Source organism: Panthera onca, chromosome C1, assembly GCF_046562875.1.
Source record: "Panthera onca isolate mPanOnc1 chromosome C1, mPanOnc1 haplotype 2, whole genome shotgun sequence".
Lineage (NCBI taxonomy): Eukaryota > Metazoa > Chordata > Mammalia > Carnivora > Felidae > Panthera > Panthera onca.
The window spans coordinates 63,370,519-63,396,625 of NC_138346.1; the positions used below are offsets into that span (position 1 = coordinate 63,370,519).

At 37.6% G+C, this 26,107-nt stretch overlaps 1 protein-coding gene and 1 non-coding gene across 4 annotated transcripts; one reads left to right on the plus strand and one right to left on the minus strand.

The window, feature by feature from the left end:
- Positions 1-23,451, minus strand: BBS5 (Bardet-Biedl syndrome 5). 3 transcript variants are annotated; one of them, XM_060621549.3, is made up of 12 exons: positions 22,967-23,444; positions 20,820-20,902; positions 17,569-17,634; positions 16,874-16,923; positions 16,615-16,742; positions 12,645-12,780; positions 9,886-9,981; positions 7,429-7,491; positions 5,531-5,665; positions 1,536-1,619; positions 569-592; positions 1-414 (listed from the first exon to the last, which is right to left on the minus strand). In XM_060621549.3, exons 1-12 carry the CDS (start codon positions 23,023-23,025, stop codon positions 313-315), a joined length of 1,026 nt encoding a protein of 341 aa, XP_060477532.1. In that variant the 5' UTR covers positions 23,026-23,444; the 3' UTR covers positions 1-312. The 3 variants fall into 3 exon arrangements, with proteins under 3 accessions (XP_060477532.1, XP_060477533.1, XP_060477534.1); XM_060621550.3 differs by having other exon boundaries at positions 22,872-22,983; XM_060621551.3 differs by lacking the exon at positions 17,569-17,634 and having other exon boundaries at positions 22,967-23,451.
- LOC132673967 (U6 spliceosomal RNA) lies at positions 15,346-15,452 on the plus strand. Its single transcript, XR_009608298.1, has one exon. It is a non-coding gene; the product is annotated as a U6 spliceosomal RNA (small nuclear RNA).
- Positions 23,452-26,107: the final 2,656 nt, after the last annotated feature.

Genomic DNA, 26,107 nt, shown 5'->3' on the forward strand with positions numbered 1-26,107 from the left:
TGGTGCTGCATAAGTTCTTTATTAACCCAACAAGATACAGTCTTTTAATATCTGCAGACTAATAATTTACAAGCATTAGATACGAAATAAACATATTTACAAACCAGATATGTGATGATTACAATTTTAAATATAATTTTTAGAAGAGAGGCAATAAAATCTTAGATAAATGAGTTTTTCCTTAATCATTAAAAAAACCCCTCTTTCTTAAAAGCTTTTTCTGTAAATGTAAAAACTATTCCATGCCTTATAGCAGGCGACTAGTACTTAATCTTGAGATATCTTTAAATAGAAATCCAGCTCAACTCAAGATCAACTCATCACTTCCCAAAGTCCCTGTAGGGTGAATCCATCCTTCAATTTCTCTATTGCAAGCCCCAGTTCTTCTGAAAATACAGGTTCACGATCTTGTTGCTTTTTGTGAGATAAGAGGATGAGATGGGAATGAAGAAGGTGGGCAAGGAAGAGGGAAAAAAAACAAAAAATAGGATTCACATAAGTTTTGTGAATACTAAATGTTAGAATACAGAAAGTTTTTTTTCATATACTATAGGTAAAATGTCCTTACCTTATTGCCATCAGCAAAATAAGCCTATAAGACAAAGAAAATAATATTTCACATACTCAACATGTAATAGGTGAGTGGACTAAGAAATAGGTAATTCATTTATAAAACAACTGTGTAACTACATATATTTCACATTCTGTTTCATTCTGTCTAATGCTCTTGTCATCTATCTTTACTATGCTAGCAGCAGATTTAACTTGCCAATCATTAGTAGTGACTACAAGCTTTAAGCTCCAAAAAATGTGCTTTGTAATTAGTACATAATTAGCATTGTTAACCCGAAAGGAGATAAAAAGAATGACTTAAAAGCTATAAAATTTTATCCCTACTTTTGGTTTAGAAGAAGATGCTGGCAAAACAAAACAAAGCAATCAGTGCTTCAATGTATCAGCAAATGCATACATTTGAGGTAGTAGTAGTTTATAATTAAATATTTTACACGAATTTCACACTTGTTTAAAAATACTTGTTCCCAGAGAGGTATGCTAGTCAGATTTATACACCACCATATACAGAAAGCATTATTATTATTCTGGCTATGAAAGCTAAATAATATAAATTTGCAACAGAAAAGTTCATTGTTCAAATATCCTTTTTAAGGTAATACGCCAATAAATCGAAGGGAAGTCCATCTCATAAAGACTAATTATGAAAAGTATAGATTTTTAAATTAATTTAATTAACTAGCATGTTCTATTATTCTTCGGTATGAAAAATCTTTTGCAGATCTGAAATCCTCCGAATAATTGTGTTCTCAAACTATTTCCCAGTTTGGTAACTTAAAGGTAATTTCAAAGAACAAGTCCCTAACTTAAAGAAAAAATTGCTTTCCAACTCATATGTAAGATAACTCTCAAAAAGTCTCACGTTCTATGGTGTTTTACATACTTAAGCCATTACTTAATTAAACATGACTCAGATTTTAAAAATCATAAGATTTTCAGTAGCTCGTCTTCATCATGCTCACCACAAAAGCATCCGTGTGATCATCAGAGTCTATTTCTACATCATCTTGAATCTGTTCAACTGTCAGAGCTTCAAGGGGCTGTGGCTAAAAATCAGCAGATGTTAAAATGCATCAAAGAGGTGATAGTAATTCAACAAATAATTTTAGTAAAATGTGCTGTGAGAATTGTAAATACTTGTAAAAGGATAAAACAGTTGCAAACTACTCAAATCTTAGAAAAATCACTGCATAGTTTATATTCTGTTTATTTACTTGTGTGTGTGTGTGTGTGTGTGTGAGAGAGAGAGAGAGAGAGAGAGAGAGAGAGGGAGAAGAGAGAGAAGAGAGAGCAGGGGAGGGGCAAAGAAAGAGGAAGACAGAAAATCCTAAGCAGCTCTGCACTGCCAGCAGCCTGAAGCATGGCTCAAACTCATGTGCTGTGAGATCATGACCTTAGCCGAAATCAAGAGTCAGAGGCTTAACCAACTGAGCCACCCAGGTACACCATAATTTATATTCTATTAAAATTACCTTGAGTAATCAGTTAAACATCAAGGTTTTAAATATGAAGTCAATATCATCAAAAATATTAAAATGACAAATTTACACATACTTAATATGATACTTAGAGATATCCTTAAAGAAAAAAACTCTCATTGGACTTTATCTGATTTTCTTTCACATGGTTTAAAAAAAACTAAGTTTGGGTAACAGCAAATTTTCCATTTTCCTTAAAACTGAAATGGTCATTAAACAGAATTTGTGAAAAGTAAAAGAACTATGATTTGCACGGACTATTCTAATGGTAAAGTGAAATAAAATATGGTACTGATATTCATTTTTCAAATGTTTTAGTATCTTTGGTGTGTTAGGCACTATGCTAGTACTACCAAGGGTAAAAAGTTCCTGTCCTTACAAAAGGTCTGTAATCTCGTGGGAAGGGAGCAACAGATAAAACACAATTACAAATAATTAAATACTAGGTTGAAACATATGAAATTGCCATTTTTACTAGTCAAAAATGGTCAAAGATTAATATCATATGGTTTAACCAATGAAAAGTAGCTGTAACAAATGCAATTTATCTATTATAATAAAAATGTATATAGACAGCACGACTTCTGGCTTGTGAATCCCAGAAATTTTCATGAAGAAAAAAGTGGCATATAAGGTAGGCCTTTTGGGATGAAGATGGCTTCCATAGGTAGGGTTAGGGGAAAGGGTATTCCTGGCAGAGGGGACCAGCATCAGCAAAGGTGAGAAACCACAGGATGTGGCTGAAGAATGATGAATAATCCAGTATGGTCAGAATATAAGAGTCCCATGAGACAGAAGAAACTAGCAGGGCTACTGTATTGAACAACCTCAAAGGAGCATCATTCACACTACATTTACCACGTTCTTATAGTTGGGCAGTGCATAAGCTGTACAACCAGATACTGTGGCTGTGCAGATAAGGTAGGAAATGTAGACTGGTGTCTACTGAAATTCTTTAATACCAGCCCAAAGAATTTAGACTTTATCTATACTATAGGTAATTGATGGGAGGGGTGTGTAGGGTAGAAGTGTATTACTTGACAAGAGTGACCTGATTCTTTGAGGACAGCCTGAATGTTTCAACCACATTCACAGTTGTGTAACTGTGTATAAGTAACTTAACCTAGCTAAGCCTCAATCTCCTTAACTGTGAGATAAGGATAATAATACTATACTTCAGAGTACTGTTGGGAGGATTAAATGAAATGATGCATATAAAGTTCTTAGAGCAGTGAATTGGAACAGTAGGTGTTCAATGCAGCCATTCAACATCTATGAATATTCACTAAGAGCCTATTATGTGTTAGTTCTGATTGCTGGAGATACAGTGGTTAAAGAAAATAGATGAAAATCCCTGACTGCATGGAGATTATTTACAATGAAGACTGATGAGTGGTACCAAAAATAAAAGAAGCAAGCAAGCCAGCAAGCAAGGATAAGGGACAAAAAAATGACGGAGGCTGCTGTTTTAGATGGTAGTCAGGGAAGACCTCCCTGAAGAGGTGGCTTTTGAGTAGGGGCTTAACACAAGATGATAAGAGTGAGTCATTATGGCTGGCTATTATGCACTGCGGATCAAAAAAGAAGAAAAGAGAAGAAATGAAAAGCAGAGAATTTGTAGGAGAATTAACATACTGAGTGCCTCTCATATGCCAGGCATTTCATGGACATGATCAATAACTTTGTGAGAGAGATTATCTTCATTTTATAATGAGAAAATTGTACTTCAAATTTGCCTAGAATCACAAATAAATGGTGAGATGGGGATTAAAGTCAGGTTTGCCAGGTTCCAAGGAACATGCTTGTTCTACAACATTATTCTGGAAGGAAAAGTCATAACAGTAATTGTGGTCTGAGTGTAAAGAAAGGGATAGGAAAAGGGAGGAGGCTGTATGATTGACTGAATGTATGAAATAAGACAATCAGAAAAACAAAAAAGGAAATCTCAGCTTTTGAGCACGGCTGACTTTGACTAATGCTAAAAATAAACAAATAGGTCCATCAGTAGGATGGTGCTTTTGAGAAAAATGATAGCATTTTAGGTATGCCAAGTTTGAGGTATGCAATCAAGTCCCAGGGTAGCTTAGAGACTTGGAAAATTATTTATTTACTTAAATTACTCAGATAAACTTTTAAGTGAGAAATTCAATTTATGTTATTTGGAACACTCATTTATGTGAATATCTTCATAAATATTTGGGGGCTTGGCAATATGAGAGAACGTGTCGAGGTCGGAACAAAAGATGTGGGAGTCGTGCACAGCAGTGTACGTGGACGGAACTGGAGGACGGCTGACATTGCTGAGCAACGTACAGAGAAGGCCGAGTGAACGGGAGAATGCCGAAGGAAGTGCAGAGTGGGAGGAAAACAGAAAATGACGGTTGAGGAGATGAAATACATGAACGTATGTATAATGCAGTCAGCAACCCAGAGAAGTTTCAGCTGGAAGGGAGGGGGCTATATACAGAGTACTACAGGGAGAGAAAAAACTGCGTGCAAGGAGTGCTACCAGGCAACAAAGGCCTGGCTGAAGTCGGAGGGTGTGGATTTGAACTTAGCTGTCCAGCCCTACTTGATCTTCTCCCTCACGCACTGTAGTCCGAGAGCAGAAGAGACAGGTAATGTATATGCTTTGTGATATGGCTCAACATGCTGAGTGCCAGCAGGGACACTACTGACAGGGGGTGGCAAGGGCACCAGTAACAGTGTACGGTGAGGGCCTGAGCAAAATAACAGATAGCAAGGGCACCTGTGAGAAGACTAGTCAGTGAGGGCACCAGAGACAGAACCTCTGGCAAGGGTCCCACTGACAGAGCAGACAGTGAGGACATCTCCGATGTAGTGGCTGGTGAGGACACCAGTGACAGACCAGATGACAAGGGTCCTAGTTGGAGAGGCTGAAGAATAAAGCCAAAGGAGAGTTCATGTACCTGGAGAGCAGGGTGGGTTTGGGGGCAAAAGCCAGAAATCATACAGAAAGCAAAGAGCAGACATATGGACATGATACTCAAAATACTTCCTAACTGGTATGTCAGAGGCACTGATGAATAGGGAACGGACCTGGCCCTATTGATGGAGTAGACTCCTGGAGTTGCTATATGGTGGGGCTCTGTGAGAAAAGCATTGTATCTGTAAGGCCTGTAAGGTTTGCCCAAATGCTAAGGGGAGGCAGAAGTGGAATAAAAACCAAACAGCGTGAGAGACTGAAGTCTTTCCACATCATAGGAGTCTTGCACATGGATGCTTCTCTGAATAAACCTCTCACCTAGAAGGGCAGGAATGACGACGGAGCAGCCAGTGGACAGACAGGTGGATAGCTGCAAATTTATGATGGCTGAGGGGGTCATGCTCACTGAGCAGTCTGTACATTCATCGTTTTAAACAAAGTTCAAAATTGCACACATGTATTTATGTCTGAATTTTATAGATGTGTAAAAGCAATTCAGCATACTCTGTATTTTACATACTGAACTAATTACCTTTTCTTCCATCTCATAATCCACTCCAAATATAGGACTGGCAGAATAGACTTTGTGAAGTGAATTGATTTCCTTAACTGATTCTTGTAGTTTTTCCACAGGATCTATTTTAAAGCCAAGAACATATCCTCCACTCTGTACAAAAAAAAAAAAAAAAAAAAAAAAAAAAAAAAAAGAAAAAGAAAAAACAAGCCTGGGAATGGTAATCACAGTATATGATAAACTATAACTCTAGTCTTTATTTCAGAGCACCATAGGTAAGCTGATTTTTTCATTTAAAATTTTTGTAATGAAAAATTGAAAGCACATATAAAAATAGAAGAAAGAGTACAATAAGCACGTATATAGCCATCTCTAGTTTTGACAAGTAGCAATGTGTGGCCAACTCTGTTCCATATATAACCTCCCTCTCCCCCAAATCTCCTCCTCTCACCCCTCAGGATTATTTTGAAGCATAGCCAGATATCACATCATTTCATCTATAAATATCAAAGATGATATTTTAAGATTAAAAAAAATACACTGTATATTATGATGGCCAAGGGAACTAAGCTTTTCTTGAGCTAGACCTTGAAAAACAATAAACCATATTAAAAGAAGAAAGGGAATGGCCTAGCTGAGGCTCTCTCCTTGAAGAATTAGGAAAGGAACCTGATCACGACAGATTGTTGTTGAAGAGTGTTAAAAAATTAAGTAGTGGTGGGGGGTGGGGCGTGGCGACTGGCTGGCTCAGTCAGAGGAGCATGTGACTCTTGATCTTGGGGTTGGTTCAAGCCCCAAATGGGGTGTAGGGATTACTTTAAAAAAAAATCTTAAAAAACAATTAAGTAGCATTCTGTGAAAGGTGAGAGCATATACTTTTGGGTTCAAATTCTGTGTTTTACAACAAATTTACTATCTGATGCTGGGAAACATATTTTCCTTAATCTTTTAAGCCTCAGTTTTCTAACCATAAAACAGTTATCTAATTGTATTAAATAAAATAATGTACACATGACATTTGATACAGTTCCTGGAACATAGCAAGCACTCAGTAAATGGAAGCTACTAATCTGCAGGCCAAGGGGAAGGAGTGAGTAGACATTCATATTCAAACTTGGAATTTAGAAGAGCAGTGATTTTACAAGTAAATGTTTTATTTAAATGTATTTCTGCAAAGAACTGGCCTAATGGGGCACAGCAATTATAATTAGATACCATATAATATCAGGGTGCATGTGTGTGTCTATTTGTATATATCTGTGTTTCCCTAGGACACTCTTGTGAATCAGTCAGACCTGAATCAAAATCTATCCCCACCACTTACTACTTGTGAGACTATGGGCAAGGTTCCTAACTTCTCTAAGCCTCGGATTCCTTGAGTGTAAAATGGGGAAAAAATAGTAACTGTATCATAGGGTAGAGATTGAGATAATACATGAAAAGTACAGTGACTTAACTCTGTCATTAAGAACGATAATCAATGGGCACCTGGGTGGCTCAGTCAGTTGAGGGTCCAACTCTTGATTTTGGCTCAGGTCATGATCTCACGGTTTGTGAGATGGAGCTCTGTGTTGGGCTCAATGCTGACAGCTCAGAGCCTGCTTGGGGTTCTCTCTCTCCCTCTCTCTCTGCCCCTCCCACACACACTCTCTCTCAAAATAAATAAATAAACATAAAAAAATGATAATCATAATGATGATAATGGTTATGTCTGCCCAACAAAGAAACAAACATAAGCAAGGTTCTTCCTATGTGGACAATTACTGCATGATTTTAAACTTTTCATATAACTTCATGTTATAGCTAATATTCTTCTTGGATGTAAACCGGTTACTATAGAAATAAAACTAAAAATATAGACAGTCATATAGTTTAAAAAATCTATTAAAGATTAATACAAATAGAAAATATCTTACCTGCTGAGAGCTTTCTATGACAAGAGCTAAACCAAATTTTGAATCTCTAATCTTTATTGAACGCTAGATGTAAAATGAAAAAAAAAAATGCACGTTTTTACTATCTGATAGTAGTGATTCTTTAACACAAGTTTTTCAACTTCTACACAGTAACCACTTTTCATAATCTAAAGAACAGAATTCTCCCTCTTTCCTGCATTACACTCCCACTGAGATCAAGTAAAATGAAAATGCTCATACTTAGAAACAGGCAGCAAACTTGTTAGGTAATCAAAAGAGGAAATCTCTGAAATGTGCATAAAATTATCTGATTCAAATATCCCCACCCACCCCCCCAATCAGGGAGTCCACAACTTTTCTAAATATTTGAAACCAAAGGCCAGCAACCTTTTAGTACTGGAGAGCCAGCATCTTTTGTGGTTTTTAAGGCTGGGTTAGTTTTTAAAAGTCACATGGATATGACTGTCCTAGTGACAGAGTGTGATGATATCAGATTGCAAGTTGTTTGGACCAGGCTGAATTCATTCCAAAGGCCATTTTTGGTAACTGTATTCTTAAATAACAAAAAGTATCGTATTTGAAGAACAAAAAGCACAAGGTTGTTTACTACTCAGTAATTTTTTAGTACAATACAGATTAGGTCAGGCAAGCTAGAACATATGTAAACGCATATAAAACAGCCATCAACAATACAAACACCAGTTTATCAAATACCTATGCAGATTCTGTCATATCTTCCCAGCCATGGTTATTAAATTCTTATATGTCTTTAGATGGCCAGAAATCATTTTCTTCCTATCAGTTTTTACGATTTTCTGTTTAATGTGTTGGTTTTCTCCACCAGGCTGACAACTCTTTGAAGGCAGGAACTGTGTGCTGGTTCATGGTGTTCACGACTATCTCTCTAGCACCTAGCACAGAGTGGGTGCTAAATATTTGTCACATTAACAATCAGATATTTTATTTTTTTTTTAATTTTTTTTAAATGTTTTTATTTTATTTTTGAGACAGAGAGAGACAGAGCATGAATGGGGGAGGGTCAGAGAGAGGGAGACACAGAATCTGAAACAGGCTCCAGGCTCTGAGCCATCAGCACAGAGCCTGACGCGGGGCTTGAACTCACGAACCGCGAGATCATGACCTGAGCCGAAGTCGGCCACTTAACCGACTGAGCCACCCAGGCACCCCAACAATCAGATATTTTAAAGTAACTCAGAAATCAAACGATTTGGAAAAAGATAGGCTTGGGAACAGTTTACAAAGAACCATCCTTGTAAACTCAGAAGTCTTAAAAAATGACATTTTCCAGATATCACATACATTGTGTCTATTCAATAAATAGTTGTTAATGAAACTGCCTAGTCTTAAGACTTCTTATATCCCACAATAAGGGTGATTACCATAGACAAATCACACAGGATTTTCATTAACTATTTTTACGTTCCATCTAATTTGCACTAGAGTCCTATATGTAATTTCCTTATGTAAATGAAATTCTTCAGTTTATTGGAATTTACTATCTGTTTCACTGAATCACATACTTAGCAGAAGATATAAAAAGAACCGCCTTTACTCTCAAAACAACTGGTCTCAGATGTAGTTAGTTCTTATTTTGGATTTTAACAGCTTTAATTGAACTTAAGCTAAAATCATTATCACTAAAAACCATCTTGATTCCTTTCACCAAACCTGTAGTATGAATCTAGCTTGTATTAATGCTGTTTCTGTAAATAGTGAAAACAGTTCATTCACAGAATTAAAGACTTCATTCTGCCTTTAAAAGCAGAAAGTGTGAAGAGAGCCAAAACAAAGTGTGTGGAGCAGTATGCTTAAGACTTGCAAAGAACCACTATACATCTACCTCATGAAAAGGTTATGGAGAACTTTAGTAGCTAACACTCTCCGACTGGAACCTAAGAAAGACACATCTTAAAAAAAAAAAAAGAAAGAAAGAAAGAAAGACACATCTTAATCTGTATGGTAACTACTAAAAATTTGAAAATCCTGCATATTTCTCTCTTAATAGCAAGTTGATAATGCTGGGGTTTCCCTTGAATGTAAGTACTGTTGCGTCTTTTCTATGCTGAAATTGTAAATTCTCAACATTTTAAAAGTCTGCTCTTAGTTACACTGTTGCCACTTAAAAAGAGGGAGATAGAGGGGCACCTGGGCGGCTCAGTTGGTTAAAGCCCTTGCCTTTTGGTTTTGGCTCAGGTCATGATCTCACGGTTCGAGCCCCATGTCAGGCTCTGCACTGATAGTGTGGAGCCTGCTTGGGATTCTCTCTCTTTCCCTCTCTCTCTGCCCCTCCTCTGTGCACTCTCTCTTTCTCTCAAAATAAATAAACTTGGGGGGGGAAAAGAGGGAGATAGAATTCATCTAATCCTGAAAGTTCCATTAACTACTGAACAGAAATAATCTACATTAAAACAAGGTCACCAAAATGCATGCACTTACAATTTGCAGATATGGTATGCTGACGTTAAAACTGTCATTCATATTTGCATGCCACACAATTCTCACATTGGTAATAAAAAAGGTTCCTAAATTTCCCTGTGAAAGATGAGAGATACATCAATGATCATTTGTTTGAATACTTACTCTTTATTTTCTAAACACCAGAGTAATTCTGATTATCACAGTAGCAGAGAATACTAGAATTGAGTATCATGGAGTATTAATGACTTCATTATTCACTGAATCGAAGTACAACTAGATGACTGAAAGCCTGGATTCTGGAGTTAGACTCTAATCGTTATGCCATCAGCACCTACCAGTTGCCTGAGCACAGGCAGATTTGTTCTTGGTGCATTGTATCAAATGTAAAATGGAGATTTGATTAAATAACCCCTATAAAGTCCTTATCACAATGTATAGCACATAGTAAGCATTCTACAAGTGTTACATCTTATTAGGACTGTTGTTCAAAACCTGGAGTAAGTTAAGACAAGGGAACTGTGGTAAGAGAGACAAAACACATGTGATAACCCCCATTAGTCCGTAAGAGTTATTTTATAGCTCTTCAATGCTAACTATAAATCAAACTGTTTTCCAATTACATGGCCCTTCAACAAAATTACTTCAGGATGATAGCTAAAAAAATCTTTAATACTTAATAGCATGGCACGAAAATTAGCTGCTTCTACCATTTATCTGTATCATTATCCACCTTTACCTTTACCTTCTCTCCACCATATACTCCCAGAGGAATTTATTTTATACTTTGAGGTTGGGCATAAAACATTAACTCACAAATCCAAAATCTAAAAAGCCCTCTTCTGGGATAAGCAGGTTTGAAACATCAGAAAAGGCCACTTATTGGGACACCTGGGTGGCTCATTCGGTCAAGTGTCTGACTCTTGGTTTCGGCTCAGGTCGTGATCTCACCACTTCATGGGTTTGAGCTCTGCATCAGGATCTGCTCTGGCATCACAGATCCTGCTTGGGATTCTCTCTATCCCTCTCTCTCTGCCCCTCCTCCCACACACACTGTCTCTGTCTCTCTCAAAATAAATAAATTAATTTAAAAAAAAGACCACTTATTTCTCAATTATCATTGTTAATAAACATAAATATAAGTATCTATATTTCCCTCATCCACTCTCATTTTGCAAGAAATTGTTATACAAAAAATTTCAGCCTCCTTATTCTTGGTGCACATCCCATTAAACAATACTAAGTCTGAGTTTAGAAGGGGTAATTATTTATATCATTCTTTCCTCTCATTTTAGAAGAACAGAACTTGCAAAATTCCTAAGGATTTTTTAAAAGAATAGGAGGGCATATTTTATTTTATTTTATTATTTTTCAATAAACATAAGTTAGGTTACAATAACATCCATATTTTCAATAAAATATTTCTGATAATCCTGAACATCTTAATTAATTAATTTAAAATGCCAGGTGTGGTGCTAGATGGTAAGGATCTAACTGAACAGAGTAATTCCACCCCTACTTTATAAAGCCTACAATCTAATGTGAGGGTATATACAAGCTCTGTATTTTAGAACAGGAATAATTTGAGGTGGCAATTAAGTACAGACTGCATAGGCAACACAAAAGGAAGGTTTCAGAAAGTGACATCTAAGCTATTACCTAAAGCAGGGGTTTGTAAACTACAGTCTGTGGGACAAATCTGTCTTGCTGCTTCATTTTGTATGGCCTAGAAGCCAAGAATAATTTTTACATTTTTAAATGGCTGGAAAAAAGTCAAAACAATAATTCATGACACATGAATACTGTATGAAATTCAAATTTCAGTGTCCATAATAAAGTTTTATTGAAACACAGCCATGCTCACTTGTTTACAAGTTGCCTGTGGCTGGTTTCCTAGTACAATGGCAAGTCTGAGAAGTTATGACAGAAACAGTATGTCCTGCAAAGCCTAAAATATTTACCATCTGGCCCTTCAGAGTAAAAAGTTTGCTGATTCCTGATGAGTAGTTATTCAGATGGAAAGCTGTCTATATACTATAGAACCATTACCAGAGTTTAAAACTAGAAATTAATTGTAATTTAAATTTATGATTCAATGTTTAGCAAAAAGCTTTTCCTTCAAATGCTATAGCTTTAATCCAGTGGTTATCAGTCTAATCTAGGTTATAACACACACAAAGGCTGGAAACTATTCTTAGTAAGACACAAATTTTTCTCTAGAAATTGGTTTGTTACTTATTCCAACTATTTGTTGCTTGTATGTTTCAACTGGTCTTAACTGCAGGAGCAAATGAGAAGTTACAATAATAGATGTAGGAATCACCAAATGAGTTATATGTTTAATTCCATAAAGACCAAATTAAAAGGCTTCCATGACTGTCCACCCATGGCTCTCCTCCATCAGCATAAGTTATCAAGAATTGGAGGGTAGTACAGCATAGGGGGAAGAAGATAGCTCTCAGATGAACTAGATGTGTGAGGTCATTTAATTTTGGGGGCCTGAGTTTTTAATTTATAAGTGAATGGGGAGACTGAACTAGATAATCTCCAAGGTCTACTCCAACTGTAAATTCTACATAGAACAAATGCTGCTAAACTAAAAAGAGCACAGAACCATGAAAATATGAAAATCGGAATATTATTTTATATTGAGAGCTAATGCTAACTTATCAGATGTAATGTTTATTTTAAGAGTTAAATGAACATACAAACTCAATGATAAATAGAAAAGTAATTACAAAGCACTGACCCAAAAGGTTCATTAGCTTTTTGCACAATACCTGATCACTGGATAAATTCCATACTCCATTGATTTTATCATACACATGTTCTTGTGGTAATAATCTTAGTTGCTTGTTTTGAATGAGTGCACTTCTCAGTTTAAAATCACGATACATTTTAGAAGTTTCATATGCTCTATAAAAAAGAACAAACAAAGACTAAACCACCCTGAAAATGTGGTTTTCCTAAGTTATGTTTACCTACCTACCAAAATATATAGTTGTTAATACTTTATGTACATCACTCAAGTAATTATTATAATAAATTTAAAAATTTGCTTTTCAGTAAGTTTTGGTGATCAGTCTTTTAGTCTTTATCATTTTGGTATAGCATTTATAAATGTTTATTTATTTTAAAAATAAATAAACAGGTTTATTTTTACATGTCTAATTTTTAAGACAGCACATATCATACAGCACAAATGAAAGGAAACAGATTTTCCCTCTAAGCTGAAAAACAATGCTTACCTATAATAGACATGGAAATTCTTTTCCCTATCAAACAAAATGCTTCATTCCATTTCTCTGTTTTAGTCAAAGGCACCATTATTCTTTAGACATAAACAGGAGTCCAATTACTTTTCTCATTGCAACCTGAGAACATTATGATCACATCCACCTCCATACAGAAAATTGGAATGAATGTGTACCAACTCCAAAAGAGACCACAGGACAGTGTGTATCTGTGTGCGAGTGTGTGTGTTTTATATATATATATATATATATATATATATATAAAATCCCTTTGTTTTTTTCTCCATGCTTTCCTACTGGTAAATAATAAATAATTTTCTTCTGTATTTCTGTAATATAATTATTCTGTAAATAATTCTGTATTTATTATTAGTTTTGATTAGTTTCATTATACCTATTTGGATCACATTTGATTGTTACTTCTAATTTTACTCCACAAAATTATAGGCTAATTTACTCATTTAATAAAACTAAAGGGTTTTCTTAGCCTGAGTAACTTTAGAAGTTATTGACATATATCATAATACTCATTGTCAAACTTATGGTTTTTACTTTAATTAATCTAACATATAAGTCGTGAAAGAGGAGGGGTGCGTGGGTGGCTCAGCTGGATGAGCATCCAACTTTGGCTCAGGTCACAATCTCATGGTTTGTGAGTGAGTGCCCCCACAAACATGCTCAAACTCTGCTGTCAGTGCAGAGTCCATTTTGGATCCTCTGCCCCCTCTCTCTCTGCCCCTCTCCTGCTCACCCTTGCTCTCTCAAAAATAAATAAACATTTAAAAAATTGTGAAAGAGGAGGATTTGAGCATTTGCCTATAAATCTTAATTTCCTTTAGTGCTATAATCATCCATGTTTAACCAGTGGAAAAAATGGAAACTATGCTGTGAGTTATTTGTGGGGGAACTCTTATTTTTTAATATTGAAGAAAAGCAGTTTCTATGCTTCCTTCAAACTCCTTTTCGTATTACATCTCTAAGTAAAGTGAAATAAAGAGCTAAGGTTTAGGTATATGTCCAACAGAACTGGGAATTAGGCATATATGTCCAACAGAATTTGAAAAATATTTAAAATAGCTAAAAAGTAGAAAAGACCCAAATGTCTATGGTTTGTGAGTAAACAAAATATATCCGTACAATGTAATACTATTTAGTTACAAGGAGTGAAGTCCTGATACATGCTACAACATGGATGAATGCTGAAAACATTATATAAGTTAAATATGTCTGATATAAAAGGGCACTATATTGTATGAGTCCATTTATATTAAATGTCTCAAATAGGCAAATCCATAGAGACAGAAGTAAAACAGTGGTTTTTACAGTGGTAAAACAGGGGCTATGAGAAGGAAGGAATGGGGAGTGACATATGGACTACAGTGCTATAAAGGTTTCTTTCTAGGGTAACAGAAATATTCTGAACTGGGTAATGATGGTGGTTGTACAATCTTGTGAAATACTAAAACTATCAAACTGTAAACTTTAAAATGGCAGATTTTATGCTATATGAATTATATCTCAAAAAATCTAAACCATTATGTAGATTAAAAATTTGAGGAGCCTGGGTGGCTCAGTTGGTTGAATGTCCAAATTCAGCTCAGGTCGTGATCTCATGGTTCATGGGTTCGAGGCCCATATCGGCTTGCTGCTGTCGGTGCGGAGCCTGCTTTGGATTCTCTGTCTCCCTTTTTCTCTGCCCCTCTTCCCCCCTCAAAAATAAATAAACGTTAGGGGCGCCTGGGTGGCTCCGTCGGTTGAGCAGCCGACTTCAGCTCAGGTCATGATCTCGCGGTCCGTGAGTTCGAGCCCCACGTCGGGCTCTGTGCTGACAGCTCAGAGCCTGGAGCCTGTTTCAGATTCTGTGTCTCCCTCTCTCTGACCCTCCCCCGTTCATGCTCTGTCTCTCTCTCTCAAAAATAAATAAATGTTAAAAAAATATTTAAAAAAAATCAACAAAATGCAAAATCAAATAATATACTAGGAAATTAAGAAATAAATTTGCAACATACGTAACAGATGACAGCATAATTAAGAAATTTATAATAGAAAACTAAATAGCCAAAAAAATTTCAACATCACTAGTAATAAGGAAATGCAAATTAAAACAATAGTATATATATTTCTGTGTGTGTGTATAAATATGTGTATATGTATATTTTGCCTGTCATCTTAGCCAAGATTTAAAAAAATCATAGCACTTAGGGCTGGTTAAAAATAAAGAGCTACAGTGCTCGCTTTGGCAGCACATACACTAAAATTGGAACGATACAGAGAAGATGAACACGGCCCCTGTGCAAGGATGACATGCAAATTCGTGAAGCGTTCCAGATTTTCTGCAGCTTCTTAGCAAACTGCCACTCTTTGCGGATTAACTTGGAGGAAATGATATGAGTCAAAGCACAACATGTGGCGCTGAATAATGAACTTGTGATAATTTACTGGAAAAATATTCCAGTAAAGCAATCTATGACATGAGAACGAAGTTGAGTGACACCTGAAAATCTATGTGCACATATGTTGTTTCTACATAGCTCGGAAATGAGAAAGTGTAAACTTGCATTTCTATATAGAATTAAAAAAAAGAAAGAAAAAAAAAAAAAGAAGGGTGCCTGGGTGGCTAAGTCAGTTAGGTGTCCAACTTTGGCTCAGGTCATGATCTCACGGTTCATGGGTTCGAGCCTCGCATTGGGCTCTGTGCCGACAGCTCAGAGCCTGGAGCCTGTTTTGGATCCTGTGTCTCCCTCTCTCTCTGCTCCTCCCCTGCTCATGCTCTGTCTCTCTGTCTCTCTCTCTCAAAAATAAATAAACATAAAAAAATATTTTTTTAAAAAGAGCTAACATAGTGAAAAGAATTTAGCAAATAATAAAACCAAAACAACCACACACACACAAGAAAAACAATAATAAAACTCTTTAGGGCAAACACCCAGAATGCTTTCTACTGCTAGAAAAACAATCTTTTTAATTCATTAACTGAATTATCCAACTTGGTTATCTGAATTGAATGAACTCTCTATTTCACTGTCACTTCCTTGGTAGCTAATTTAATAGAATCTTCAGTAGAATTTCTTTTTTTAATATTTTATTTATTTTTGAGAGAGAAAGAGAGAGAGAGAGAGAGAGAAAGCAAGCAGGGAAGGGCAGAGAGAGAGAGAGACGAGGACTCTAAAGCAGGCTCCAGGCTCCGAGCTGTCAGCACAGAGCCTGATGCAGGGCTTGAACCCATGAGCTGGAAGATCATGACCTGAGCTGAAGTTGGATGCTTAACTGATTGAGCCGCCCCTTCAGTAGAATTTTTTTTTTGAATTTTCAGTAGTCTTATGTATTTTATAAATACTTAAAAGTGTTTATTAAATTATAACGCAGTATGTTCTTCTATATATTCTCAGGATATTGTAATTTCTTGAGCTTGCAGGAAGATAAACTTTATCCTCTAAACCTCTATATCATAGAATTGCCTTAAAATTATTCAATAATGCATAAAGTATTACCATACCTGTGTACTGCAATCACAGAAGTAAAAAGTCTAGGACTTCCAGGAACCAGATTTGTAAATATAAACTCAAAACGAGTACTGTTACATTTTGTTAGTATATAAAGAGCTTCACTTTGGCCTCGTAATTTCTGTAAGAACAAATTTATTTAAAAGTTCAGACTTTAGGAGCAACTCTCATTTACAGTGAAAACAAAGTCCAACCTCAAAATAGTTAATGTTTCTTCAGTACATACATTTCAATAAGATTGTTCAGACTTACAGAGTTAGCAGTCCTTGTTGTAATGCTCAATATGCAGTTGTAACCGATAGCTAAAATTCAAGCAAAGAATTTCAAGAACATGATACAATCAACCGAGAGAAAAAAAAAAAAATATATATATATATATAAAATACTTTAAAACATTTTTACAAATTTAAGTTAAATAATTAAAAGAACTAGAATATCAATTCTGCCTCTTTGCACAAACAACGTTCACAGCATGGGAGAAAGGAAGTTTGCTTCTCTAAAACCTGTATTGTATTATTCACTGAACAGCTTAGTACCACTACCTCAAGAGAAAAAGTCTTGCTGGATAATCTAAAATAGTTTTAAAAAATAAGTAAAACGAAATTTAACACAATGGAAGGTTGCACTTTTATTAGAATTTAGATCCCTCTTTTTTGGGATTAGTTTAAACAGGTCATAGCAAGTTGTCAAAGGTAAGTAAAGAACAAAAACAAAAGCGAAACCATTCAGTGTAAAAGCACTAATCTCATGTCCAAGAGACAAAATGGACAGACTGAAAAACATTTCTTTTGGATAATGATACAGTCTATACAGGGCTGCTCAAGTTTTTATCAATTTAAGTTTCCCACATATTTCATGGTACAGTTTTTTTGGTATCAAAAGCCACTGTGCAAGTTCACTTGACAAAGTATTTTTATTCTTTAATATCATCTAACAAAAATACTCACAAAGATTGACTCTGGGTAATGCCAAAGAGTGCCAGATAATTCTTAAATTTGTTACTAAGAGTCTCCCTAAAAGCAAACAAACAAACAAACAAACAAAAATAGGTTACCTTATATAAGGACCCATTTTTGCAGCACAGAAAGAGGTAGACGTAGAACTTCTGGCTCAGTATCAGCAGTAATCCTCACAGATATTTTCATACATTTAGCAACTGAATGTGTTTATTGTTCATATCTATCCTATATAAAGTATACAGTGCATGATTTGGAATCCCAGAGAAACAAAATCTGATAGTTACAGAGGGGATACAGGTATCCAATGCCAACAGCTTGGTTTAACTCAGATTAAAAGAGAGAATTGGGTCTTGGTGGAAGTTGCTCTGGGAGGTCCCAGCGGGTCAAAAATGTACAAGTGAGAATGAGTATGGGATGGCAGAATTACAAACTCATTCAGTGAAATCACCCTTCTCAAAGGACTTTCATATATACACTAATCCCTGCCACAGGAGTACTCTCTTAACAGTTCTCATTTATATAAGAACTTATATACCCCCTTTTTTTTTTTTTTTTTGCTATAAACAAAATTTTTTTTGCTCATATGAAGTTATGACCAGGCTAAAGTCTGCTTAAGGCTTTATGCTTTTCATTCCTAGCCTCAGACTGACATTCTTATACTGAAATATAGAGTTAGATAACTTCCTTTCTCAAAGTGTGTCTTATGAAATAGTTGTCTCTATAAATGCTCTGAGGAAATAAAGTCAAGTAAATCTGAGCATGGTAAACTATGTGTCTTACAGATTTAGAATGCAATTAGCATATTAGGATAGTTTTGAGATATCCTGAATAAAACTCCCTTAACTTTGTTTAACCCCAATATTTCTTCAACAAATTATAACCACAGAATTCTCTTGATGAGTAATCTATAGCCAGGTCATACTCTTTCCTCTTTGAAAACCCCTTCCCAAACACCAAAATATAACTGTCCCTGTTCTTCCTAATCTCCCAAACATTGAAATATGGCTGTTTCATTCTCATACAGCTTCAGTGTGCAAAGCTAATCTGATAATTTCACGTCAGGCTACTTACAGTGAAATGGATTAAATGTGCTAATCTTTTGGGGTATTTATAGTTTGATGTGGTTTTTTTTTTTTTAACGTTTATTTATTTTTGAGAGAGAGACAGAGCGCGAGTTGGGGAGGGGCAGAGAGAGTCGGAGACACAGAATCCAAAGCAGGCTCCAGGGCCCGAGCTCTCAGCACAGAGCCCAATGCAGGGCTTGAACTCACAAGCTGTGAGATCATGACCTGAGCTGAAGTCAGACACCTAACCGACTGAGCCACCCAGGCACCCTGGGGTATTTATAGTTTTAACATGAGTCTCCTGAACTTTGTAATGCCTTAATTTGGTCATTTTCAAACTGCTGGGAAGGAAGGGATGGAGATGGCTAGAAGACAGAAATCCCCTTCTCTTTTCTACCTTCTTATTAATCAGCAGCTCTGCACACTCCTGTAAAATGCCATTTTCTGGGGAATTGTTTCTGAGATGTGTACAAATACAGTTATTTTTATTAATAGGAAGATTTCAGGCACTATTATGGAGACTTCTGGCAGGGAGGTGTTTTGCCCTCTCTACTCTGAAGTGCTAGTATATGATTCTATACTTAATGAGCGCTCAATGAATTCAAAAATGGTTTATTACCCGTAGTCTTTGTTTGGACTGGTGGATGGACTGTCACATAAGAGTTCCTGCCAGTCTGTATGAGAACAACTAAACCTTCTCAGGGCTTCCTTAAGTTAATTCAGGTTTGTCAGGATCTAGCCATCTAGAGATTATTATTCCACCCTCAAAGGCACAAACTAAGACTTCTTATTTGCTGCGAAATCTTCACACCTCACTCTCACTTGGGCCTGGCTGACACTAGGAAGCATTTCATAAATGTGATCTAAGCAGTCTTTCAAGGATGGGCCCTTGCCACTGACAGGATGTGCCTATAGGCTGCTGGTTATGACAGGTTCCCTTCACAGGGAAGAAAGGCCCACAATTAAACCTGCTGTTCACATACCACTCCAGAGCAGACCAGAAGAAAGACCCAAAGAGCAAGTGGCCACTTGAAAGGCTGCAGTGTTGGGGAGCCTGGGTGGCTCAGTCGGTTAAGCGTCCGACTTCGACTCAGGTCATGATCTCACGTTTCATGGGTTCGAGCCCTGTGTCGGGCTCTGTGCTGACAGCTCAGAGCCTGGAGTCTGCTTCGGATTCTGTGTCTCCCTCTCCCTGCCCCTTCCCTGCTCATGCTCTCTCTCTCTGTCTCTCAAAAATAAACATTAAAAATTAAAAAAAAAAAAAAAAAGGCTGCAGTGAGCATGTTCTGCCAATAAGGGTTACTGTTCAGTCTCTAGGATTTACTGCTCCTCCTTATCTGTTCTGCTAAGGGTTACTGTTCCTTCTCTAGGATTTACTGATCCTTCTTACCTGAATGAGGTCTGCTCCTTTCCCCCCCACTTACTCTTCTCTTGAATAAGAGGTTTATGACCCATCTTCTTAAACCTCCTTTCCCTTAAAAAGCCTTTTCAGATATACTAAGCTGCCTACTCATCCCCTATTTTTTTTTCTTAAACAACAGTAGTGACGCTTATAAGACCTGGTCACTGGACTTGGCTCCATTACAGCTATATGAAGCCTGGGACTTTTCAAAGTTCAAGCCTTTGGGATTTGGTTTGGGGTGGGAAGGACTCTAGAGTCCAACTCTGGCTACTCCTCAGACATCTCACATGATTCTTCAGTGCTTAACCTACAAATAAACTTCACAATACAGCCCTAAATTTGTACTCCATATGTTCATCTCCAGGTGTCAGTCTTGGGACATTGTGAGTTACTCTTGGAGTTCTTAAAAGGAAGCATGGCTCCAGATAGCAAAGCTATGATATACTTATTCTTTTCGTGGGGAGGCAGATTCAAAAGTCAGAACTATCCCATGCTCCTTACAGACAGGAATCCTGGAGTTTTAATAGTTATGTTGGAGAAAGCTGATTTCAAAACTGGGATTTATTTAAGGACCTGTATTCCCCGGGCTGCAGGTTTCATACCTATTCTTTCTTCTCTTTAAGTCTGACAAAAGTCGTATGTAGATTTAACTCTTTCACTTTCACAATTATATTTACACATAATGCTGTCTCACATCTTATTCTCCAGCTGATATGACTTATCATTTGTAAATCAAATCAGAAATATAAAAAAATATTAGGAAATATACTCACCTCTATCCCCATTATTTCCTTTGGTGTCTTCAATTGAATCTAAACAATCAATAAGGGCTTCTCCAGGTCTTGTTTTCATTTGTCTAAGATAAATATCAAGGCTTTAATTTTATAGCTACAACTATACCCACTTACAATCTAGTTAGAGACAGAAGAGACATATGCAGATAAAACAGCCAACAGTATAAATGATACAGTACCAAATACTCGTGCATTTGAAAATAAGGTCTTAAGAACTTCTAGAACCTGGAGACTAGTGGGGCCTGGAGTGACCAGGGACATGCAAAGAAGTCAGAACTAGAATGAGAGGTAGGATTTGGAGAAATAAGAGAGGGAGAGAGTCCATGATTAAAGACCAGAAATAAAAAAATGATGAGGGAATGTGGGAAGATCGATCTGGCTGGAGAAGATCTATGTTAAGAGGTAGTGAAAAATGCATGCCACTACTTTTGAATGCTAGTCGGATAGATATGAGCCTTGTCCTGTGGATGACGGAAAACCTTCAGAGTTTTCTGAGTAGAGGAAAGGAGGTCAGGCAGTTATGGAAGGAACAAGCTAAAGCAAAGCATCGTTAGGACTTGGTAAACAATTAGATACAGAGAATAAAAGGAAATAGAGTGGAGAAGTTCGCTAACTGACAGAATGCATCTAGAGTGTTCAAAAACAAAAACCTAGCAGAGTATGTGGTACAGCCTAACACATTCTCCATAGCGTTGGCTTAATTACCTATTGAAAATGCAAACATGATCATATATCTTCCCTGCTATCTTCCACATCATCCTACTGCCTAGAAAATGAAGTCCCAAATCCTCAGCTAAACATTTTATAGTCTGGCTACTCTACCTTTCTGATTGTTCCTCCATCCTCTACCTGCCAATTCTGCCTTCTAGCCAATGACGTTTGTACTTCCAAGACTCTGCTCCTAATGTTTTATTTATTTATTTTTTTTCTGATATGCTTTCTTTCTGTCTACCTGATAAGGTCCTGCCCAACCTTCAGGGCTGAACTCAAATATTATTTCTTCCTTAACGTCTTCCCTAAGCAGAATGAACTATTCTGTATTCAGGATGGCACTTACCACGTTGAAAAAAAAAAAAAAAAAAAAAAAGTTGTCTATGTGTATCTCCTGCACTAAAATGGGGGTGTGGGTATCATTATCCCTAGCTATCAGCACAGTAAATAGCACATAGTAAGTATTTGATAAATATTTAATAAAGTGGAAATGTTCATGAAATGGACCTTTGTTTGGATTAAGAACCCTCCAAGAATAATAGAAAGTCATAGGATGTGAGCAATATGTAACTGTCGTTTATAATTTTATAAATTCCCTTCCCTCACAAGTTCTTAAAGGATCTAAGACCATGTTAGAATTAGAAGTTAATATTTCGTTGGCTATCCAAGGTTTTGTTCATGATAAGGAATCATAAAAAGTGGCTAAGAAGCTTCATTCATATCATTAACCCAAGAACCTCAGCTTTACTGTTTTCCAACAGTTAATATCCCAATGGGCATTTTCCCCGGGGACTTTGGGTAGGCAGATACTATTTTCTCTTTAAGGCATGGAATTTAAAAAAACCCAAGGTTTCTGTTGAGAGGTTCCAAAAGGTAGCTCCTTTTTCCTATTGGTGATTTAAATGAACAATAAGATGGAAACTTATCATGGAAATAAAGTTTGCGTGGTTAGGAATTTTGGAAAATGCTTATTCCCACCTCCCTTGTTTTACAGACGAAGAGGCTCAAGCTCAGAACGGTGAAGTCTAAGGGCCCACAATGTGTGTCGATATTCCAGGCTTAGTTTTAGAACCCTGGGCTCCTGAGTCCCTGCCGAACGTTCTTCCACCACACGAAACTGGCACCCCAAGCTCACTTGGGTATACCGGACGCCCAAGCCCTGGATGGTCCTGGACGTATTTGGGCTCAGCTTTCTGATAGGTGCCCGGGGTCAGGACGCGGCCACGGATCGCACAGGACTGAACCACTGTATTTCACATGCATTCCCGCAGTGGCCGAGCCAAACCGGGGTCTCCCCGGGAGCGGACCACAGGCGCAAACCTCCTCCCGCTCTCGCGAGGCCCGTGAGCTGTTGGGGCGAGGCTCCTCCTGAAACCTCGCTGCGGCGCCCTCTACAGGCCCCGGGAGCGACTCACTGCGAGGAGACGTCGAAGCGGACATCCCGGTCCTCCCAAAGCGCGTCCAGCACCGACATGGTGACCGAGGCCCAACGCTGGCACTCTCGGCAGCAGCGGAGGCCGAGTGGCGTCTCACTGGTTCCAAGGCAACGGGTCGCCTGTGTCACGACGTCTACGGCGGGCGCCGAGAGCCAAGCTTCCTGAGGTAGGGTGCGCGCTTTCCCGGGCCTGTCGCGTCACTAAGCGGATTTGTGGCTCCAGGCGAGATGGGGGAGGTTCAAAGAAACCAAGCTGGCTCCGGCCCAGGAGTGTGTGCTTGACCTCTGACTGACTTTCCTAGCCTCCAAACACACATCCTTAAGCCATTCCACCACCTTCCCCCATTTTGCTACAGTCAAGAAATTTAGACTTAAAACTTAATTCTTTACCTGGCCCCGCCGGATCAGGTTCCGCACACCTGTCCGATCTTTTGCTACCCTCTCCTAATGCCTACCTTCCAGGGAGGCAGGGCTCCCTTTCCCTGCCTGGAACTCTCTTTCCCCAGATTTCTGCATGGTCTGCCCCCTGTCACTTAAGTCTCAGCTCAAACGTCAACTGAGGCGGTCCCTGATCTGTCACTGTACCCTGAGCACCCAGAGGACAAGACCTGATCTATCTAGTTCACTTTGAACAGTGCCTGGCACAGAGTAGGCACTCAATGAAAACTTTTTGAATGATTCAAACGCCTTCCTTTCCTCAACTTATGACAATTCTTTAATTCAGTGGTTTTCAAAGCGTGATCTGGAGATCCCCAGAGTTCCTTAAGATCCTTTCAGGGCACCCACGAGGTCAAAGTATATGCAGGATAACAGGAAGACCTTATTTGCCATTGTGACTCTTATTTATTCTTTGGATGTACAGTGGTGTTTTCCAGAGGTATGGGAATCTAGCTGTCTTCTATGAAGCCAAACATTACAAAAAAAAATTGCAAACTTGCAAATTTGCAAAAATGTAAAACAATGCTACTCTTCTCATATTTGTGGATAATATAATTATTTTTTTAAAATGTTATGTACGTTGACATACAATGAGCTTATTACTTTTTAATGAGTCAGTAAATGAATTTTTAAATGTGTCATTAAATATCAATAGATATAACCCATATAAACAAAAGCTTTTTCAGCTGCTCAATAATCATTATTGTTTTTAAGAGTATAAAGGGGTCCTGAAATCAAAGGTTTGATAACTACAGCTTTAAATGATCTAGAGCTCCTCTGTATTAGGCTCTGTGCCAAATACTAGAGACATGGAAGACTATAGGAGTTTTCCTCACGTTGAAGAAACTAATGGAGACATTGGAACATATGGTGGACATAAACTAAGGTGGCCCCCAGTGAGTCATATTCTTATATAATCCTTTCTCCTTAGAAGTGGGCATAACCTGTGACTTGCTTCTAGCCAACAGAATATGGCAAAGGTGATGGGATGTAAAAGTGATGGTATATCATTCCCATGATTATGTGGTTATGTAAGACTTGGTTTTAGCTGATGGGAGCAAGACTCTCTTGCTTGCCTTAAAGAAGCCAGCTGGTATGATATGGCCTTGAGGGACAGCAGCTTCAATCATATAAGTGCAAGGAAAGGGAATTTACCAACAACCTAATGAGCTTGGAAGCAGATCTTTCCCTAGTAAAACTTCTGATAAGGCCTTTGCTCCAAAAAGTGTCTGGATTGCAGCCTGGCATGACTATAAGCAGAAAACCTGGATAAGCCATGCTTGGAGTTCTGATCTATAGAAACAGGTAGATTATAAATGTCTGTTGTTTTAAGCTGCTGAATTGGTGGTAATTTGTTATGTGGAACAATAGAGAACTAATACAGGTTGTGGAATCAAGGGTGGTGCTACTCTAACAAATAGCAGAGGCTAAGACCAGCAAAATTCTGTTAGGAAGCAGGCTGATTACTCACTTGCAAATATATGCTACCTTTCATGAAAAGGCAAGGATAGAAGTTTTGAACTGGAATATCTCTGTTTGCCTGTGCCTGCCTGGCCCAGCATTTTATGATGGGAGTGTTGGGGACAGACACCTGGTCTCTTTAGTTTCCCAGGTCTGCCAAGAGGAATTGTGCTTCAATGAACTGTACTTAATGGATTATACACAGGAGCATCATTTGCATCACATATAGATGATTTAGATGATGAGATCATGGGTTTTAAGCTGAGGGTGTAATAGTCTGAGAAGGGAACCTTGGGAGGGAGCACTTTTTTTTTTCCTTTGGGAGGAGCATGAATTGTTGAGTGCCAGAGGGCAGACTGTAAGCAGAATTCTAAATGGCCCCTAAGATACCTGTCCTCCTTCTATGCATACCTTATCTAATCCCCTTCCCTTGAGCATGGAAGAATCTATGAATATGATAGGATATCAGCCCTGTGATGAAATTACGTTATATGGCAAAGATGAGATTTTTGCAGATATTTAATGTCCCTTGAATTCATCAAAAATGGAGACTCTCCGTGGTGGGCCTGACCTTATCAGATGAGCCCTTAAAGGAGATATTCTTTTCTGCTGGTTTTGATGAAATGGTAGCCAAGTTTGTGAGAAAACCACACAGCTAGGAGCTGAGGGCAGCCTCTAGGAGATGAGAGCCAGCGAGAAAACAAATTCCAGCCATCGAACCACGAAGAAATAAATTCTGCCAACAGCCTGAATGAGCCTGGAAGAGAACCCCAAGCCTCAGATGGGATCTTAGTGAGATGATTCAGTCATCTCACTGACACCTCGATTTTAGGTGAGACCCTAAGCAATGAAGTCAGCCCAGACTCCTGACTCACGGAAACTGTGAGACAAATAAATTTGTATTGTTTTAAATTTCTAAGATTGTGTAACTTATTGTAAAGCAATATTCAATTAATACACTGACATCACAATAGGACTTTCATAATGAAGACTGAAATGAAGACCTACTTTTCAATGTGCTTATAACTGGAGATTCATATTCTTTGTTTCCCAGACTTTCTTTTCCTCCTGTCTTTGTAAGGAAAGTTTTTTATGTGTATATGTTTTTACTTTTTAAATAAATTGTACCAAAGTATAATTTACATTAAAAATGCATCTATTTTATTTAGGTGTGCTCTTTGATGAATTTTGACAAGTATATGCATCGATGTAATCACTCCCA

Excerpts from the sequence above, each read along its gene's own strand:
- BBS5 (XM_060621549.3), bottom strand. The coding sequence starts at position 23,025 with ATGTCGGTGCTGGACGCGCTTTGGGAGGACCGGGATGTCCGCTTCGAC. Across the intron at positions 16,924-17,568 it reads ATTACCCAGAGTCAATCTTT|CTATCGGTTACAACTGCATA; the intron begins GTGAGTATTTTT and ends CTTGAATTTTAG. Across the intron at positions 9,982-12,644 it reads GGAATTTATCCAGTGATCAG|GGAAATTTAGGAACCTTTTT; the intron begins GTATTGTGCAAA and ends CATCTTTCACAG.